Below are 21634 nucleotides of genomic sequence, written 5' to 3' on the forward strand. Positions count from 1 at the left end.
TTGAGAGTTGCAAGGATGGCCTGAATCACTTTCAATTTTGATTTTTTGACCCAATTTTTATAGAAATCAACATCTTGGGTGTTAGAATCAGGTAGAATCTGCATGCCTATAATTAGATTAACTGGAACTATTATCTCCTCATCATACATCTTAAGCTATAAAGGACCATCCTTTCATTTCAGTGACATACTCTTAGAGTAACACTGCTTATTTGAATACTTCAGATACTTGTAATTTGTCCTTGTGGGTGGAAAGTTCCTCCACAGAACAGTTCATAACCCTTTTATATCTTAGTAGCTGGTCTTTTAGGGTAGCTGCGGCCTAAAAATTTATCGTTCTGAACCTACTCTGGTGATGAACTCTCCAGTCCCAGACAACAGGCACATAGCCAATTATTTGAAGCATCTTTATTTAGCCAAGTAAGATCTGCCAAAGTTGGCACTCTGCAGGTATAGCTTGAGAATACAGGGTTATCTTTCATATCGTGATGAGCAACTAAAGTATAATTTTAAAAAAATTCTGAGTAGGCTTTCAGTGGAGAATTGCCATATTATTCTCATAAAAACCCAAGTAACATATTCTGGACAAGGTGAGTATGTCTTAGAATACTTTCTGTACTGTAATTTTTAAAGAAGTAGGTATATTATTGATGCTAAGTAAATATAGCCTCTAAAATGATTTTCATTTCACTTCAGAAACACTTGGGGGGAAAAATAATTGCAAAATGCTGGGTTTTTTTTTTAGAACTCTCTCTGAACAAATGTTCAGTTTGAACAGGAGTTCCTTGTGGTTGAGTCCTTTATCAGAACAGTAATTCCTAGATTGACTAGAATGATGCCCCTTTAAATAAAAGCACCAAGAATCATAGCTTTTATTCTATTTTTGTTCCAATATGCAACTGTGAGATGGTTAGTAGCCCTAAATAGATTAATAAATGTTGGTGGAAGCAAGGTTATTATAAACTTAGAGTTTATCAGTAGTAAATCAAAGGGATCATCTGAGGATTGCCTCCAAAAAGAGGTCTGGAGCTAAATTTTATTACTAAGCAATCAACATGGATGCATCCAGTCTAAATGGGTCAGTAATTTCAGTTTTATTGATTGTTTTATTGATGTGCCGCGATACTACTGTCTCAGATAACATATGGAAATACAAAATTATATTAAAAAATTAGTATTGAAAGGTTATTATGATTTTAAATCTTAAATTTAAGGCATCAAATGCTTTCTGGTGATTTAAAGCAATATTTTTATAGCAAATGAAATGAAACTTTAAATCTCTCATAGTCCTCTACATACAATAGGACCTTAATGTTTGCTCAATTGAATTCTATATAGGAGGCTTCTCCAAATCATAAAATGGGTTATGGCTGCAAAGCAATGAACAGACTGGAGCATATACATTCAAATGAATTGTTATCTTTTCAGGTGCCTACGAGGTAATACACTTATTCCATGGATGTTGCTATTGTTCATAGTATAGTATAGTACTCTTCTCTGGGACTTCTTTCAGAGCCAACAGCACGAGATGACATCTTATTTTATGGTCACTTCAAAAAACATCAAAAACCCAAGCTGATGTTACCTATTTTATCTACTGGTTTTAACTCTAGGTCTGAATGAGATTTTTAGATGTTTCCAAAAATTAAATTTACCCTTGAGGGCCAATCAGGCTCTAAAGGAAATTTTAAAAAGTGGAGTTTAAAAATATTTTGATCACTGGCAGCAAGCATCATCACAAAAACCTCCAAAGAAGGATACTTTCATTTGGATGTGTCACTTTGGAGTTCTGTTAAAAAATTAAACATAATATTTTTTGAAGCTACCTCATTTTCCCCCATGCTGGCCTTATTTGCTGTGCTCTGAAGAGTTGTATGCAGCCATTCCTGCCTTGGGGTTGTTTCTCTCTGTGTATAGGAGTACTATCTTCAAGGTCTTTGTCATATTCCTTTGAAAAACCTCTCCAAGTCACACTTGACACTTTCCTTTAAACTTCTACTGCACTTAAAGGGTCCACCCAGTACTCTGGCATTTGTTGTTTTACATATGTTAGCTCTTCTCCTTTCCTTGAATTGTCTTATACATCTCTAGCCCCCATGGGACTGAGTCTCCAGCTGTGGCTGTGGTGAATGAATAGATCTGATTAACCAGAACAGTTCACTAACCAAATGATTCTGCCAGGACATACGTCAAGCAGTATTTGCTAAGTCTTAAGGAAGACAACAGTATATTTTCTAATTAAGCCCTAATAAAGAGTCGACTGCTTTCTTAATGAAAGGCTTAAGGTTGGTGGTGGTAGCAGTAGCAAGGAGACAGTCCCTGAAGCCCTAATTGTGCAAGTAATTGTGTAGAATACCTGGTCGGGGTAGATTTTCGTGTGGGCCACAGGCAGGATCTGCAACAGGAAAGAAACAAAACACGATGAGTAGCAGAATACTTGAGCTGAGAACCACTTGTTTCTCCTCTCAAATAGCACACATTTGGTCTGAAGCCTGAGGAAGGAGCATTTGGTTGGGGCATGGGGTCAGGGAGGGATGTGAGGTGCTGAGGGAAGGGGTAGACCGGTTGGACATACACACCATAACAGTGGCGATGATGGACAGCAGGGCATCACTGAAGCTGAGCATTCGGTGGGATGACTGGGTATTGTCGCAGGCATTCCCATCTCCCGACTCTGCTGCAAGCTCCATCTGTACTTCGGCATCTTCCTCGGGGGTCTCTGTTCCAGCCATGGGGCCAGGAGCTTCCTATTTACCAGGAAACCACCCTCGTCTGGCAGCTGGTGAGCATGCCCAGAGCAAAAGGAACTTGGGAGTCCAGATTCCACTTCTCCAGGTTTTATGAATCTCTGAGAAGGAAAGCCCGAGAGGCGTGGGGGTGGAGGGAGAAGGGGTCACAAAGGAGAAGCACTTCCGTCAATTTCCCTCTCCTCACCCATAGCCACCTGCAAAGGTATACCTTTTAGCAAACAATCCACCTTTAGTAAATAGCTACTACATGCTAAGGACTGCTCTGAAGAGAGTTTATAATCTAATAGGAAAAGAGACAAATAAGTACCTGAGTAAAAAATCTAGTAAGAAATTTCCAGGAGATTAATTTTACGAGTGTGTGAGAAAAGCTTTCATGGAGAAATGGGTACCTGACTTGGCCCTTATAAAGAAGTAAAGACTTCATCTGAAACCAAAGGAAATGAAATTAGACTGGAAAGATAGGCTGGAGTCAGAGTGTGGGGAGACTTCAGCGCCAGAATACAGTTTATGCTTTATGTGGTAGGCAGTGGGGATATGTAGAAGTGTCACAATCCCAACCTTGTATATGGAAGATTATTCTCAGTAGTGTAAAGATGAATCAGAGGAGCCTGGGGACAGCCAAATTAAGGTGTGGAATAATCAGGTAGGCTGTAATAAGGGATCTGTTCGGGTGCCAGTGAAGAGAAGGGAATGAATGTGATTGGTGCATTTGTGTATAAACATTTCATTGATGATTTTTATACCAATCTTTTCCTTTGAAGTCTGTTCCTTAAAACAGCACCCCCACCCCAGCCTTCCCTTGTCACAAAGTAAATCAGGTGAGTAAAGCTGATACTGCAATCATGTGTGCAGTTTATACCTCATTCGAAGTGTTGATTTTGTTAATGTTACTGTAGTCTTTGTGTATCTTGTTCACACGGGGCAGATCAGATTGCTTTATCAGTTTCAAAGTCTTTTCTCTGAATTCATTTGTCCTTTTTTATAACACATCACCTATTATACATATTTGTATCTCTGAATCTTTTAGTGGGATTGTTGTGTCAAAGGGTAGGAACAGTTCAGGAAGTTTTCTCAAATCAATTCAAATTATTTTCTAGAGTGGTTAGAGCAATTTAGAAGACATATTGCAGAAATGGAAGCAAATAGGTCATTATAAAAGATAAAACAAAGTGAAATATCAGAGAGGACTCCCAAAAGATGATGAGTCTGTGTGACTTGGAAATTGATGGAATCTTCAACTAAACAGGGAAATTAGGGAGAGGGATGAGTTTTTTGGGAGAAGATGAGTACAATTTTGAAGATTTTCAGTGTAAGGTATTATTATGTCTAGTAGTCAGTGCAGAATGTATTATCTGGAATTCAAGAAAGGCTAGATTGGGAGTTAAGAAACTTGGGTTCTAAGTCTAGCTGTATGATTAGCTCTGCATGACCTTGGATATCATTTCATCTGAGTCTTGTCCTCTTTCAAAATAAAAAGGCTGGATTGGCTAAGATCACTTTCATTTCTAATAACATTTGAAACTGTATACTAGGATAACTATTGTCCTTCAAGTGATTAACTTTAGTTTCCTTGGCAGATATTAGGGAGAATATATTATGAAACGAGTCTCTACATTCTTTGGCAAGGGTTAGGGGCGTTATCAGCACTATAACCATAGAGAATTGTGTTGTAAGTAGATACATTTTGAATTCCTTATCATTTAAGGATTAGGAGTCAGAGCTTTCCTGATCCTTTTTGCAAAATATTAGGTGTTTTGAGCAGAGCTTTGATTTGGGATTCATAGCACAACTGAAAGTGATTCTGTTGCTCAGAATCAGGTCAGGAATCAGTCCCACTTAACTGATAAACAGCTGAATTAGGATCAGCTTTGACATTTCTTCTACAGTTATCTTATCAAATAGAAGGGGAAATAAGGTGCTGCAGGCACCAAGGGTTTTGCAATTCCAAATCTAGACTTGATCCAAGTCAAAAAATCCCATTAAACACAGTCTTTCCGAATTCTATGATTTTATTAAAAGTTGTCACACCATTCATTTGTAGATCAATTTAAAGTGCTAGATAGCAGCTTTGCTTCACCTGCTATAGATACAATTCTTTTTCTTCCTTCTATGTTAGTGACAAGTCTGTTGCAAGCTGACATTTAGGGAGGGTTAACCAGCACAAGTTTAGAAACCATTTTGAGGATAACAGACCAGATTAAATCACATACTAGGATACTTTTCAGTTTACAGTAAGATAAGGATCAGGAGTAAAAAAAAAAAAAAAACCCTCCAGATCTTTCTGCTCGGTAGAATAAGAAAAGCAATTAACTTCCTTCTCTAAGGATTAGTTTAGAGATTGAAAATTTAACTGACTGCCTCTTATTTTCTTGTGAACAAAAGACAAGTCTTTCTACTATCAATGACTTGGTAATTCATTTTCTGATCTTTAAACTGCAACCTTTCAAGGTTCCTGGAAAAATGTGCTGTTCTATCTCAGGAGACAGATAATGGCATCAAGATGTGAACTAGGCTTTCTGATGTTTTTTCTCTTCTAGACAATCATCTAGTTCTTCGAGCCAGGTCAGCAGCAAACAAATAGGCTAGTTCAAAATTGGTGGCTAGATGATACCTCAAATTCCAAGGATATACTTATATCCATGAAGAAAGAACAAGGAAATTGCTGTCAAGAACCTTTTTTTCCACCTGATACTAATTTACTTTCTACTGCTTCTTACATCTTTTTCATGAAAATTAGTTACTCCTTGAGTAATAAAAGTGAATAATTGATAAATAATAATGAATAACTGATGTTCATCAACAAAATGAATAATTGATCTTCAACCTCTTAATACCTTCACCAACTATAAGCCTCATGCATATTTTTTAACTTTAGAGACTTAGTCACTGGAGATGTACTTCAGAGTGTTTTGGGGAGGAAAAAGTAGCACAGTAATGCATCCGGATGCTCAGACTAATATTGTGCAGTTTCTAAAGGTAGTCAACAGGTGGCACTGTGACCCTGCCTGTGCTTCCATATACTGTTCCCTTGTAAATCTTGAAGCAATGATATCAGGGAAACAGGGAACACAGGTTTGGAAAGGCATTCTATGTAAATACAGGATTCATGTTTAGCATTCCAGAATTTGAAGATTTCTAAGCAGAGGAGTTAACATGCTTAAGCCCCTGTTCTTTTGAAAGCTGTATGAAGAAAAGGATTGGGAGAAGGTGGTTGGAAGAAAGTGGTCACATAAGCTAAGGAAGAGTGTGTAAGGAGAGGGGGTTCTTGATTGCATCTAATAATGCCAAGTCAAGAAGCATGAGGACTGAAAAAAGGCCGTCAGATTTAGCAATTAGTGGGCTCAATGCTACAAAGCATGTTTTAGAGGGAGAGGCCTCAAGCCCTATATTCAAGAGACTGTCACAAAATTGCAAGTTGTCCGAAAAAAACCCAGTTACAAAATGCTTAGTTTTATTCAAGTAGGAACTGTTATGCCACAGTTCTCTTTAACTGTCCTGACTCAGTTTCCCTGTAAAAGTTTCCCTTGTCTCAGTTTCCTTAACTGTTCTGTCTCAATCTCTTATAAATTAGCAAGATAAGAGAGTAGATTCCTGACTGTTTTGTGTCCTCAAGGATTTACAATATTCCTTTAGAATATTCCAAGATTAACCCATGATATCTTTACTTCTTTGTCTCTGGATTTTTTTTTCCTGGTGTTAAGCTCAAAATTTGAAAAACAGCTCAAAATTGTTAAAATAATGTAACTCCCATTAATGAATCTTTTGATGTATTTTAACCACTACGATCTGATCAAAAGCTTTTCACTAAAAGAATTCCCCTCCATTCGAGCTTCCAATGCTTTGTTGTTGCAATTTTTGATTTTGATTTTTAAAATGTTTGCTCTGAACCTAAATAGCTAGAATATGCTTATGAAACCACAAATTTTATTATGTACAATTTAAAAGTATATGACATGTACATAGAACACTTAATTTAACACATTATCTCCAAAGATATCCCCCTTGTCTGTAGTTTAGAAACCTTCTTCTGATTTCTTGTATGCATTTTTTTTATATTTTCCCCAGTGAAAGGGGGTGTGTGGGTGGGTAATAGTACTTATCATTAGCCTTCTTCCCCTCTCCTCATCCCTTCCCTATAATAAGTGAAGTGAAAAAAATCCACAAGTTAGCCATATCTGAAAACATGTCCCAGTCTGCACCTCTAGTTTTATATAATCAGACACAGGATCACTGAAAGCCTTTCATCATTCACTATATACAAAATTGTGACCAGGGAACCAAAATTTGTGGGAAATTTTATCCAATTTCATCTAGCAGAAAAAAGGTACTCAGAAGCATGGAAACCAAGACATTAGATGGCAAATTTAAGGAACTCATTTATTTGGAATGAATGAGAAAATAAACTACTTATTTACTCCCTAGCAAAGCACTAGGGATATAAATACAAAAACTAGGCTGAAGCAGGCAAGTTTATTTACATTCTAGATTAGGAGACAATATACACAGGAGGCTGCAGTTGCAAGATAAGTTCTACAGTCTGAAGGAAAATGCAGCAGGGTGGATGGCAAAGAGAAGGCAGCATGACTTGTTTTTAAGATGTCAAAGGTGGTCATATGGAAGAATTAGACTTTATGTAACACTAGAAAACTGTGCTGGTAGCAATGGGGGCAAACGGTGGAGAGTCAGATTTCACAGAGGGTAAGGAAACAGTTCTCAGAAATTAAGTATTTTAATTTTTCCTGAGGCAATTGGGGTTAAGTGACTTGCCCAGGGTCACAGCTAGGAAGTGTTAAGTGTCAGACTAGATTTGACCTCAGGTCCTCCTGACTGGGCTGGTGGCCCTAGCAATTATATCTTTTAAAAGTGTAGAGACTGCCTCAATAACAGCTGTTGCATTTCTGCTATAGACATTTTCTACACCTCTCCCTCTTCTGCTCCACCTAAGGGACTCCCTATATATTTTTTCTAATCCTAATTTTCTAATTGGGGACTTAATCCAGTGAAATTCCATCTCCTGCAGGAAGCCTTCCCTCAGTTAATTTCCTACTTTTCCCGTACAGAGCCCGCTTTGCAACATATTGGTTTGCTCTTCACCATTAGATTTTAAGCTCCTCGAGGACAGGAATTGTCTTCTGCTTTTCTCTGTATCCCCAGCGTAGTGGTGCCAGGCATATAGAAGGCACTTGGTAAATGCTTAATGGGCAGCTCCAGCAGTTGGAGGCTGAAGTGGATAAAGCGCTGGAAGTCAGTAAGTTCTGGATTCAAATCCGGCTGAACTGATTAGCTGTGTGACCCAGGACAAGTCATTTACCCCTATTTGCCTGAGTTTCCTCATCTGTAAATTGAGCTGGAGAAGGAAATGGCAAGCCATTCCAGGATCTTTGCCAAGAAAACCCCAAATGGGGTCACGAAGGAACAACCACAACAAACGCTCCATGACGGATTCTCTATATAGCGCTTTTGTAGAGCTTTGCAAAAATCTCATTTTTTCCTTATAATTCTCGAAAGTGGCTGTTTTTATCTTCCCCATTTTACTTTTAAATAAGGTTAATTAGGTAAATGATTCTCTAAGGGTCAAACTGTGAGAGGTCTCAGCGCTGTCCACTGCGCCTCCCAGCTGCTCCATAACAGGTAGTGAGTTCCCCATCACCCTGCCTATCTCAGGCAGAGCTGGCTCACCCCTCATCTGGGACGCTATCAGGCGGCCATTTGCGGTGCTTTACAACTCCAAGATTCTATGCGAGCTGCTCTCCCCCAGCCCCCGGGCAGGCGAGGGCGGAAGAAGTGTAGAGCCGGGGTGGAAAACCCAGGGTTCAGATTCCGCCCCCGGCAAGAGCTCGGGTGCCGTCTAGACAAGCTCTGGCTACCAGTTAACCAGGGTCTCCCTCAGGACCCGCCCTCTTCCCGCCCACTTCAGGGCTGACGCTTGGGGCAGCTTTCTCTCTCCCGGCCCGGTACTAGAGTCAGGAAAACTAAAGAGAAATTACCTCAGAGTAGGCGCCGGAGACATTAGCTAGACGCTGCCGCCCGAAACGCCGCGCTCTTGAGGTCACTGCGCATGCGCCGTCTTCCGGGGCCGAGAGGGACGCAAAAATGCAGAGGCCGGGCGGAGAGGAAGGTCGCACGATTGGGGCGCGTGGCGTACAATGGAGTGGCCGGCGCCGTGACTCGTCGTGACGCGTTACGTTCGCGCCGACGTCGGCGCGCAGGGGCGGAAGATGGCGGTCCGGTGGGCGGTTGACTGTTGATCCACGGCAGAGGTGCCGCGGAGTGGGTCGCGCGGGAGGTGCCTCAGGCTCGCGGCCGGCCTCCCGGCCTCCTCCCCGCACTCCCCCGTCGGCCGGCGGAGCCCCCGGCCGGGGCCGGTCCGGCCGCCGGCGCCGCCGCCGCCATGTCCCTGCTGCAGTCGGCGCTGGACTTCCTGGCCGGTCCGGGGTCCCTGGGTGGGGCCGCCAGCCGCGACCACACCGACTTCGTGGGGCAGACAGTGGAGCTGGGTGACCTGAGGCTGCGGATCAAGAGGGTCATCGCCGAGGGTGAGGGGCCCGCGGCTGGGCCAAGCGAGCACGCACCTGCCGCTGGTCGGAAGGGCTCGGCCGGGCACTGTTGGGGGGCCTCCGGGGGAGGGAGGGCCAGTGGCGTCTGGGAGTGAGAAGCAGAGAACGGGACGTATCTGAGGGGACATGGGGGGAGGCGGGCCACGTCTGGGGAAGACAAAGCACAGAACAGGCCGTAGCTGGGGAGACACGGGTGGGAGGCGGGCCCCATCTGGAGGCAAGAATCGGAGGAGGACGTGTTATAGCTAGAAGGAGGGAACTCTTGAAGGGGAAAGACAGGAGAGAGAGCTGACCATTTGTCAAAGAGGGAGCTGGCGGGGGGATGAGATCACATCTGGAGGGGGGAATTGAGGCAGGTAAGTCGAGGAAAGTGGGGCACATCTGGAGTGGAAGCTGAGAAAAGACAGGTCACATGAATGACAACTGAGGAGAGGGCAAATCGTAGTCTGGAGACCGGGAATCCTGGGGGATTTGGCTAATTATTTCTGATACCTAAATGAGTCCCCGTTGTATATTGAAAGGAGTGGTGGGGAGCTGGAGTTTGGTGTTGATGAAGTCTTTGTTTTTGGCAGGAAAAAAGTGGGAAAGTCGAAAGCCTGTTTCCTTTATAGCACGCTATTGTATTTTCTGAAATAACATTAATTTTGAGAATTGCGACTGAATCTTTAAACAAAGCACTTAACCCCATTTGCCCAGTTCCTCAGCTGTAAAGTAAGCCGGACCTTCGGGTTCAGTTCTTTTCCACATAGTATATTTGGTTAATTAGGGGCTCTGATTAATAGAGAGGGTAATGTTTGTAGGTGAAGTTTTAGTGGGAGAATTTTTCATGTTTTAGTGATACTAGGAAATTTACACTGTCCTAAAGCATTATACTTTAAGTTGTTGCCCATAAAGATCAAATGCTTCATGTTTAGAAGCTTTCCAGATATCTTTTGAGAGATAGGGCACAGTTATTTGTTTTTGCGGTGATTCTATGTTGAGTCACAGGCAGCAAAGTAAATAGTAGAATAGAACTATATAGAACTGGATTGTTGGACCTATACTAAATGTTCTCTAAGCTAGTCCTACAAGTTTGTAAACTTGTATTCTGTAAAGCACTTTTCTGACATTACCTGATCATTTACTTTGCAGTCTTTGTACTCTTTCCCTGTCACTATGAGCAATTTTTAAAAAAAGAACATTAAACGTTTAAAAATGTTTTTTTCATACCTTGCAACATTTCAGTGTTGGTATCATTTTTATTATTAACTGAAGCATTTCTGTGACATTGAACTCGTAGGAAGTGAATGCAATTTGAATCTGGAGCACATAGCATGGAGAATTAACAACAATGGAATAAATGTCAAGGAACTCTAGCAAGCTTAGAATATAATTAGATAGAATAGTAGACTCTGGCCTTTGTTTTACCTATAATCTCAAAGCAAACATGAAAATTTGCTACTCTTGTGTTTGATTGGGAGTGGGAGGTGGGAAAGGATATGGGCTGCCTGCTTAATCAGTTCTAGACATTGTAATAGGCATTTATGGAGGAATGTTAGGGTAAGGTTCAGTCCAGGAAGTATCTACGTTAATTTCTTCCTGTAGAACTCCTGGAAGGAAGAGATTTTAGTTCACTGAAAGTAATTTGATGATTTAGAATTTTTAAGATAGCTCTTGAAACTCAGAGATGTCTTAGCTCTTAAGGGGATATTGAGAGCTTTCTAGATATATTAATTCAAGATAGTCATGAGAAAATTTCCTGTTACACCTAAAACTTAGGTCAAGTTGTGAGACATTCATTCAGCAAATATTAAGTGTACTTGGAACCCAGAGACAAAGTGAAACAGTTCCTGCCTTCCAGGAACTTACATTCTGTTTTGGGGAAAAACATGTATGCAGAACATGACAAATAATTACAAAGTAAGATAAAATTTTGAGAAGAGGATATTTGTAATTAGGGGAAAATCACTACAGTGAGAAGGAGCAGGTGGAGTTGTGAAAAGATTTGGGACGGGAAGAGATAGCCCGGGTTGGTGTCATGTGGGTAATGCTAAGTCAGATATTTGTTGATTTGCATGAATGTGATGGTTCAAGCCTTGGGAGTGGTGATCTGTTCTTTACTTAAGGAGCCCATCTATATAACAGCTCTAGGAAAAGTACCCAGTGGGGAGAAGGAATACAAGCCTCTCTCCTGATTGTCAGTGTGGCCTTGGACAAGTCATTTCCCTGGTCCTCAATTTTCTTATCTATAAAACAAAGTTGGACCTGATGGATTCTAAGGTCCTTTCCAGCTCTTTATGGTAGTGATCCAAAGTGGGAGTGAGCCACATACAGAGAACTGTACTGTATGATATTGTATGATAAATGGAGAGAGTTGTGAAATAGAATGTTACTTGACATCTGAAGAGCAATTTTGTTATTGTTGGGGGAGGAGTGGAGAAAGATGGGTAGTGAACAAGATGAGGTGAGATCTTTCCAGACAGTTGTGAAAATCGAGTAAGGCTTCATCTATTTCAAAGTTTGAGTAGGCCTGAAGGACTTTAAGCATTAAGTCGAGGGCATATTTAAAGTGTCTCCTCCCTGCTATCCTCCTAAGGGCATACTTAAGTCCCCTTCTTGTTATCCTTCCTATTTCAGTCAAATATGGCCAACTATGTACTTATTGGTCAAGTTCAATTTCTTGGGTAGTTCCTGCATTTAGAATGTAAGATCCTCAGCCAATAAGGATGAGGGTCAGTGGTGGGAGGGGGAATTTGCCTTAGGAATTAAAAGCATTCTCCCTGCCTTCTACAATGCTTCCTCCCTTCAATTGTCTGCTGGATGGGGGAGCGCCCAATTCTCTGAGAATGGATAATAAACTTTGCTTTGCTTCTAGAGATCTCTCCAAGTCTTTTTTTATTAAATGGTTTCTGACCCACACAGTAGGGAAGTCTTCATGGAGGAAATAGCATATGAACTGGGCTTTTAAAAACTGGAGAGATAAGAAGAAGAGAAAGGCCATCCTAGTCATAAATGAAGAGCATGATGAGCAAAAAGCATTGAAGCTGGAAAATTCTGGGAATGTTGAGATCAGATAGCCAATTTGACTAAAATAAAGAATGGTATGTAGAGGGAAGTAATAGGAGATAAGACAGGGAAGATTAGCTGTGTAAGATTTTGGCCTGAATAAAAAGTGAAAGTGAATTTTACTTCACAGACAATTGGAAGTCATTGAAGATCTTTGAGCAGAGGAATGACTTGACCATATCTGTGCATTGAAGATAATCTAGCACCAGGATGAAGGATGCTTTGGGGACTGGTAGTGTTTCTGTGTGTACTACAGTGGTGATTTTGGGAATATATTGGAAAGATCAGATGTAAGAGATGATGTGAAGATGAAATAGTATGTGGTGACTGGATAAGGTTTATGAACATGGGAAATTAAGTAAAGGGTCTTTCTAGTAAAAATAATGAAATTGGAGAGAGGAATAGGTTTAAATATAAAGATAAAAAATTAATTTTGGTTAAATAGTTAATAGGATTTTATATTTTTGAAGTTGAAGGGGATTTTAGAAATGTTCTAATCCAAAATCTTGTAAAATGAGGAATCCAAGGATCAGAGCTATTCAACAATTTGCCCAGTGTCATGTGTCTAATATATGACAGCTGAATCGTGGACCTCAGGTCAGGTGGCTATGGGATATCCAGGTAAAAGGTACCTTGGAGGCAAGGCAGCTTGGAGAAAAAGGTCTGAAACTCAAATGAGAAAGCAATCTAGTGTGAAAATAAGATAGATTTGAGAGACAGCTACATAGAGGTGGTAGTTTAAGCTATAGAAATGCATTTGTTTGTAGTGGAGGAAAGTGTAGAGAGAAAAGAAAAAATGAAGAGGTGCCATGGCAAAGATTAGGCACAGTAAGGAGTAGGAAAAGACATTGAAGGGATGCTGAGAAGCAGCAGGTGGGAGGATTGGGGGGGAAATTCAAATTGTGTAGTATTGCTTGGACTTGGGGAGGAGGGTGTGATTAGCTGTGCCATAAACAGTTGAGAAGTCAGGGAGGTGTGAGTATGTAATAAGAATAGAACTGCCAAGAGCTTTATGTGACAGCTTTTGTTTTAGGATCCTCAAGAGGGTATGATATATTTCTAGAGATGCTGTTTTATGTTACTGATATTTTCCCTCTTAACTTGTATTGGGTATGGTGACAAAATTTAATGTTCAAATATTATCAAGTCACCATTATGAATGAAGCTTTGTAAAAGCATCTCTAGAGATGAACAAATTAAATGTAGGACAATCATGTAACAAGAACACATGCTTTCTATTTCTGTAGACAATTCAGGATACAAAATGTCAACTCAGTTACCTAAGATACATTTTTAAGCTTTATTTTAACCTCTGGTTAACTTAGCTGGCAGCCTATAGTCTGTTCTTTGGAGTCTGCGCCAAACACTGCTGCTTGAACAGTCTCATTCTGCTAATAGGAAGGTAATTTTGCAGAAAATATGGAATATCTAGCTTCTCATCCTCATCAGTTTAATGTGGAAACTTTTATTTTGTGTAAGACATTGAACAGGGTGTTAGGGAATGTAGGAGTTGGGGTGGGTGGACATGGTTTACAGCAGTTTACATAGATGAGTAACTATGGAAAGAAGGGAAAGAGAAACATTACGAGAATATTAAATTGTTGAAAAGGAGAGAGAAAATTCACTTGTGGAGATCAGGGGACACTAAAAACCTTGGTAGAGTCTTGAAGGAACCTAAGAATTCTGAGAGGCAGAGGCTTAGAAGGGAGTGCATTCCGGCAAGGGGGATGACTTCTGAAAATGTATGGTTAAGTGAGACATGGAATGTACAAGCAATAAAGGCTAATATGTTGATTTGTTTGGAAAGTAAGAAGTGTAAAGGGGAAATAAGAATGAAATAGAGAAGGATATAAAGGTAGTTGGAACTAGACTGGAGGAGACCTTAGATGCTAAGCTAAAGAGTTTGTTTATTATACTAAAGACACAAGGGTTGTTTCAGAAAAGGTTTTTAAGCAGGGAGTACAATTATTAGACTTGAATCCTATTGGATTGGAGAAGGAAAAACAGTTCAGTAAAGAGATGAATAGGATCTGACTTAGAGTGGTGAGCATGTGAGTGAAATGAGAGGAAAAGCTTGTAGAGATGTTATTAATAAGACTTCACTGTCATTGCTTCCATGGTAAGGGTAGAGTGTGCTGTGTACATCTTAGATCCCTAGTACATATGTGTCATGTTGAATTTATTATGTAAAAGAACAGTCATTAAAGGAACAGGGGCTGCTATGCTGTATTCAAATGTTATAAGTTCCCACCATGAAATAGGGAAATTGAGCAGGAAAGACTTGGCCTTTAATAGTTTTGTCCATTTCATTTAGCCAACATATTTATTAAGCATCTCTTATATCTAGACAATTATGCTAGGCTGAGAGAGCTACAGAGTTTAGATAAAGCATAGACTCTGCTCTCATAGGAGTTTACAGTATTATATGTACACAAATAACTAATTCAGAGTGATACCTGAGAAATATATGAAAAAAAAAATCCTTGTTGAGGTATATAATGATCTCCTGGTTCTGCTCATTTCACTTAGCATCAGTTCATGTGAGTCTCGCCAGTCCTCTCTGTATTCATCCTGCTGGTCATTTCTTACAGAACAATAATATTCCATAACATTCATATACCACAATTTACTTAACCATTGTCCAATTGATGGGCATCCATTCATTTTCCAGCTTCTGGCCACTACAAACAGGGCTGCCACAAACATTTTGGCACATACAGGTCCCTTTCCCTTCTTTAGTATCTCTTTGGGGTATAAGCCCGGTAGAAACACAGCTGGATCAAAGGGTATACACAGTTTGATAACTTTTTGAGCATCGTTCCAAATTGCTCTCCAGAATGATTGGATTCGTTCACAATTCCACCAACAATGTATCAGTGTCCTTGTTTTCCCACATCATGGAACTTCTTTATTGCATCTCATTAATCCTTCATTTAACCCTCCACTTACTAAAATTTTCATATATTTGTCTAGTCTCCTTAAGAAGAGATTATGACAGTGGAAGTAACACTGGATCTGGAGAACCCTTTAGGGGAACCTAAGTTCAAAGCTTTTTTCTTGGTTAAGTTGTTTCATCTCTATGGGCCATTGTTTCCTTATTTATAAAATTAGATTGTACTAAATTAGATCTTTAATATTTTGTGTATCATGTATCCCTTTGGCAACCTGGTGAAGATTTAAGACCTCTTCTCTGAATGTTTTATTTTCTTCACTCATAACAGAAGGAAATGTTAAATTTCAATTCAAGCAGCAATTTTTAACTTTTTTGTGTCATGTCCATTGAAGCTCATAAACCCTTTCTCAAAATATTTTTAAATGCATAACATAAATATGTAGATACATAAAATAAACCAAAGGTTAGCAAAAATAAGTATGTATTTTTATTTTAATCTGTGTTCCTGGATCCTCAATCCATATATCTTTGAGGGAAGGGGAATGTCCAAGACTTGAGGTTAAGAACTCCTGGCCTAAATGAATTCTAAAAGGCCTTTCTGCCTGACTGGAATTAACTAGCTGAAATTTGTAGTAAGGTTTGTGAAGTCCATGATTGCAGTCTTAAATTTCTTTGTAGCCCTTATAGATAGTACATATTAGTAAATATCAGTTGATCAGTTGACACTAAATTGTGATGTAGTCAGAATACTCAATAGGAGTTCAAAGAGGGCGGGATCAATATGGACTACAATAATTAGAAAGATTTAATGGATGGTATGTCATTTGAAGGATGACTCCAAATAATGTTAATTGAACATGTGCAAACTAGATTCTCTATAGCATAAAGATGACATCTGCCTCATTTCCTCCAAAAAGGAGAAATAAAACTATATGTCATCTTTTAAAACAAAGCTTTGATGCCTTTTGTTTTCTCATCATAAGATTTCTGAATATACCCTTCATCTGCCAATCAAACCTACCCCTATTACAAAAATTTTTTTGAATTAAATTTTGCATCTATTTTCTTTCCTTCCCTCCAGAAGAAAAAAGAAAAAAACCTTTGTAACAAATATGCATTGTTGAGCAAAACAAATTTGGCTATGTTTGAAAATCTGTCTCATACATATTAAGTTCTCATCTCTTATTGGGAGATGGAGACCAGATGTTAAAGTTCTAAGATCTTTAATAATTGTTTTTATAATGTTTTTGTACAACAAAGATTTTTTAAAAGCCAGGACATTTTATCAAAATCAAACCTACATATCAGTTTATAACTATTTTGTGTCCTTAGCCCTGGACTTCTACAATGAAAGGAAGAAGAGGCATTTTCTCAATCTCTTTTAGAAGGGCTAAACTTGTTCATTATGATTACACACCATTCAGGTTTTCCATTTATTGTATACTCTTCCTGGTTCTACTTGCTTTCACGTTGTATCAATTCATATGTCTTCTCTATACTGTCAGGGAGAATATAAACAGATCATAGATTTAGTCTAAAAATCAGTTAGCAAGCAAGTATTAAGCACCTTCTCTATTTGCTTTGATAAATATTGGAAATACAAAGACCAAAAACTAAGGCAGTCATTGTCCTCCATGAATTGATGTTTTATCGGAGAGAGTATGTTTTCTTTTCTCACATATGTACAAATGGATATGTACAAAATAAATACATGATGGTTTTTGTAGGAGATTTATTAGGGTACACAGGAAAGTCCTTTTGAAGGAGGTGGCACTTAAGTAGAGCCTTGGAGAAGAGGGAGGCATTTAAGTTCTAGGACAGCTTGTAAAAAAGCGGAAGGCAGGAGACAGAATGGTGCTTAAGGGGTGGGATGGGATAGGATGGGGCAGGATGGGGCTGAAAGCTGACTACTGTAGCTGCTGCTGCTGGTGGGGTGGGGGGGTAATGTGTAAATCAAACCAAAGGAATAGGCTGGAACAAGATTGGAAAAGGGCTTTAAATGCAAAACAAAAGGGTTTCTATTTTAACCTATCTATGTATATCTAAGGTATCTTTACAGAGAGTTATAGAAACTTCTTGAGCAGAAGAATAACTTGATCACTTGTGGCAGTTGTGTGAGGATAGATTGGAGAGAGTATAGCCTGGATGTAGGAAAACATGAGAATTATTGTAAGACGTTTAAGTGAGAGGTGATGAGGACTGTGGTATGAGGAGAGGACTAGTCATTAAGCCAGAAGAGAGACAGTGTGGTGTGGTACCTTAGCACACTACTTGGGACATTGTAGGTGCTTAATAAATGTTCACTGATTGATTTGGAATCAGAAGACCTGGGTTCAAATCACAAAATTATCTCTTACTATAACCTTGGACAATTAATCCTTTAATGCTACAATCTAATCCTAGACCAACTTGAAGCTCTCTTCAAATCTTCCATCTATGGTCCTAAGGGACCTTATTTGGTCTTTTCAGGTGTAGGAGAGGGGTGTGAAGGTCTCCCTGGAGGGCAGGAAATGAAATGTTCCTTTGTGGTAGGAAAATAGTAATAAAACTATAAGAATGTTGAGCCATTGTTTTTGTTTTCTCGGATTTAAACTATGAGTTTTAATTGTCCTTATTTAAACAACTCAGTGTGGTTTGGTTACAGAGGAAGGCAGAAAGTCTCAATGTTCTGAAGGTCATTAGTTTTTTTCTTTTAGATTTGCCTTCTTTTCCTTTGGTACTATGGAGTTGATGTTAAAGAGAGTCTCAAAGATTACTTAAAGTATAATCTGACTGGGCCTCAGACTTTGAATAATTTCCACCTTCCTCCTGACCACATTCCATTCTGCCCTTTTCTCTTTCAGAGTTATATTGTTACATTTTAATATAAGCTCAGGTTAAACAATAATTAGCTAGCTAGGCTGATCAAAAGAAACAGCAAGTATCCAGAGCCAGTAAATGATTTTGAATTATCTATTATATTTCGTTTTAAGTGAATCCTTGCTGGTACAGGTAGTGTCTCCCTGCCTGGGTTCCTACCCCACCTCTCCCCCTTCCCCCCCAAAGAGTCATTTACAATACAGCTGTTTTCTTAGTAATGGAGGTTACTTGAGACTTTCTCTTTTCTTCCACCACCAAGTCAAGGGCACAGAGCGCAACACTATCCAGTACAGGAAACAGCAAATAGTCCTGTTCCTCTTAAATCATTCAACAAGCATTTTTTAAGCAACAGAGACAAGAATGAAAGTATATATTCTGTAGAGCTGACAACTTACACATATATTTGTGCTGAAAGATATATACAAAATATATCCAAAGTGTCTCCAAATTAGTTGGTGTACTAATTATTTGTGTGTGTGTGTGTGTATTAACTCTTTCCCAGTTAATTTTTTTTTTAACCTATGTCAACTTTTTCTAGAATCTGATCTAGGAAAGGCAAACAGAATTACACAGAAACACAACTGAATTTAGGGTAGATATAGGCAGCAGGTTATAAAGACTATAAAGACAAAAAATACAAAGCTCCGGTTTGTAGTCACATGGTGTCTTGATCAGGTTATTAAGACAAAAATCACAAGTTGGGGGTCAGGCTAATTGCATAGTGATCTTAGCAGGATATCTTCAGGCAGGGCTGTTTTTCAAAAAGCCATAAGTATCAGGTTTGTTCATTGGGCTGTAGGTCCACATGAGCCAGTCTCATTTGATTTTGTGGCATAGCAAGGGGAAGTTCCAGATTCAGCATGTGAATACTGCAAGGAATTGCTAATGTGCAAATACTTAAAGAAGTTTCTGATGTGCCCAGCTTAAGCAATGCTGAATTTGTCTTTTGTTTAGCTGGTTCTAATTCCCAGGTCAGTCTGGCCTTCTCTAGATTGTGCTTGAGCAAGTCAAGGTGGTTAGTAAAAATTATTAACTGCCTCACTTTAATACTAGCTTGATGCTTCTAGTCCAAACTACTAAACAGTGAGATAGTTTGAGTCAAGAAGTTATTATTGTAGAATCTTGGCAGAAAAGGGAATTCACAAGAAGAGCAATGTTGAGTTAAGTTCCCATTTAAGAGATGCTTATAAGTTACTGGAAATGTTTTCTGTTTATGGGCTTCTGTAATTTTTTTAATCTGTATTTTCTGTAGACTAAAATAAAAACAGTTTGCTACTTGATATACATTTAGTACCTCAGTAGTGGTTATACAAGAGCTCGAAGATCCTATTACTCACATTTGCAGAAACCTGGACCTGAACAAATTTGGAAATTTATTAGAGTAACCTCTAGAATAGAACCAAAAGAGATAGTTCTTTTCTTTGGATCAGCTCCTAAATTTGGATTTGGTCTATCTGAACCCAGAGTTCATTGTGAACCCAGAGAACATTGGTGTTCTACACACTGAAATTATATTGTATTTATTTTATATGTGTTTTGTATTTACTTATTTGTATACCTGTCATTTATTCCCAGTAGAAAATAAGTTACCCTAGGGTCAGGAGTGTTTCATTTTTGTCTTTATATCCCAAGCTCTTAGCACAATTACTAATAGCAAATGACTAATATTGTTGTTGAATTGAATGTTTGTAAAAGCTAGATCCTTTCTGTAAGCTGCTTGAAACCAGATACTTTAAAATTGTGTCATCAGTGGTTAACAGTATGATTCTCTGTAAATACTAAATAAATGGTTGAAGAATTATTGAGTTGAATCAATTTTTTACAGTTCTTTGTCCAAAATTTTGTTTTGTCAGATCTGGAGGTGACTCTTTGGAATTTTGCTGATGTTAAAGGTGCAGAATTGTTCATCATGCAACAATAATAATTTTGCTGTCTGCTTTATTGCTTTTCTATAATGGTAGCTCTATCTTAACCACAAAGAAAATTTTCAGACATTGCATTATTGGTTGAAGTATACTGTAAATTTTTGCCTTGAAAAAGTTTATGAATTGCAGCATAATAGTACTTTTCATTGATTTTTTTCCCCTTCCCAGACCAATTACATTTTTATATTCTGATAACTTTTTATTTAGACTTGTCAGTATAATATCTTGATCATTGAATTGTAGAAATTTAGATCCAAATAGGGCCTTAGAAATCCTTTAATTCAACTCTTTCATTTTACAGAGGAGAAATCTGAGGTTCAGGAAAAATCTAGCTAATATAGGCAGTACTCATGTGGTCTGCTTTAGAACTGAACCTGGAACCCAGTGAGCCAGGAGCAGCCTTTTTGGTGAGGTGTACATTATAATTGGTGTTTTAAATTTCTTTTTTGGTTTTACTGTTTTAATGAGAATTAGGTTGTGTGATGTCTTATGGAAGCCATGTAAGTAAAACACTGGCCTATGTTCTGAGGAGTCTTCAAAGGAATCTTTTATGAGAATAATATACTTTTCATTTTCTTGAGACACTGAAATTGCCAGAGGGGAATAGAATGGAGAGTTCCCCTTTCCCTAATCTCTTAGGGGAAAAACTTGATAAATGAGAAAAAGAAGATAGAGTCATAGTATAAGGATTTATAATTAGTTGATGCTATAGAGATCAATTTGATTCCAAATCCATTGTTCTTTCCACTGCATAACAGATGGCAGTGGCTACCCTAGAGCTTTATCTTCAAGATCTGCTAATATGTTATCAATCCAGAGTTTGGGGATCCCATTGCAGTATATAGCATTTTAGAGGAGAAAGAATTTCCTGTCTAGAACTTTGTTGGAATCAGTGATAATTACTGCAAAAATGACCTTTGGATAGAAAGAAAAAATGGCTAATCACTTGAGCTAGATGAATTACATCCCTAAGTAACTCAGTGAGAGAATTAGTAGATGTGTTTGCTAAGCTACTATCTAAGTGATACATGAAAAACTATAGAGAAATGCTGTGAAACTAGAAAAAGGAAGAGCATAGAATCGACAAATTATAGGCCAGTGAGCTGGGTTTTGATTCCTGGTAAGATTCTAGAATTTCTTAATAAAGAGGTTGTTGGTCAGCATGTAGAAAAGGAAGTGGGTGATCACAAAGAACCATCATTGTTTGACCAAGAACCGGCTATGCTAGTTTAGTTTTATTTCCCCCTTTCAGAAGAATAGCAAATTGTCAGATTAAAGAAAAACTATAGATATAATTTGCCTTTATTTTTTGCAAAATTTTTTCAGTTTATTTAATATATTTGAGTAATAGAGAAATGTAGATTACATAATAATAGAGTTATATGGATTAGAAAATGGTTGAATGAACTCACAGTCCTCATTAATATGTTAGTGTCACCTTGGAAGAAGATTTCTTCTAGAAATTCCAGTAATCAGTCCTTTGCTATTTTATCATTTTTATCAATGATTTGAAGAAGACCTAAGTAGTATCCTAATCAGATTTGCTGATGACCTTTAAAACAAAGAAATTGTTAATTGTACAGGATGACAACATAGTGATTCAGAA

General features: G+C 38.6%; 2 protein-coding genes across 5 annotated transcripts in view; one reads left to right on the forward strand and one right to left on the reverse strand.

Moving 5' to 3' along the window:
- The window catches only part of TMEM175 (transmembrane protein 175), a 38722-nt gene extending 29881 nt beyond the window's left edge, over positions 1 to 8841 (reverse strand). Inside the window, exons 1-3 of one of the 3 annotated variants that reach the window (XM_051966108.1) lie at positions 8737 to 8841; positions 2579 to 2847; positions 2356 to 2394 (exon numbers count right to left, since the gene is read on the reverse strand). In XM_051966108.1, coding sequence (XP_051822068.1) covers positions 2356 to 2394; positions 2579 to 2731 — 192 coding nt within the window. In that variant the 5' untranslated portion in view covers positions 2732 to 2847; positions 8737 to 8841. Of the gene's footprint in view, positions 1 to 2355; positions 2395 to 2578; positions 2944 to 8736 lie in introns of those variants that run through there. The other 2 variants (XM_051966109.1, XM_051966110.1) reach the window with 2 other exon arrangements.
- A 284-nt stretch (positions 8842 to 9125) lies between these two features.
- Positions 9126 to 21634, forward strand: part of GAK (cyclin G associated kinase) — a 122865-nt gene continuing 110356 nt past the window's right edge. For both annotated transcript variants that reach the window (XM_051966106.1, XM_051966107.1), the window contains exon 1: positions 9126 to 9285. In XM_051966106.1, the coding sequence (XP_051822066.1) occupies positions 9141 to 9285 (145 nt within the window). In that variant the 5' untranslated portion in view covers positions 9126 to 9140. The remainder of the gene's footprint in view (positions 9286 to 21634) is intronic.

Source organism: Antechinus flavipes, chromosome 6, assembly GCF_016432865.1.
Source record: "Antechinus flavipes isolate AdamAnt ecotype Samford, QLD, Australia chromosome 6, AdamAnt_v2, whole genome shotgun sequence".
In the NCBI taxonomy this organism is placed as follows: domain Eukaryota; kingdom Metazoa; phylum Chordata; class Mammalia; order Dasyuromorphia; family Dasyuridae; genus Antechinus; species Antechinus flavipes.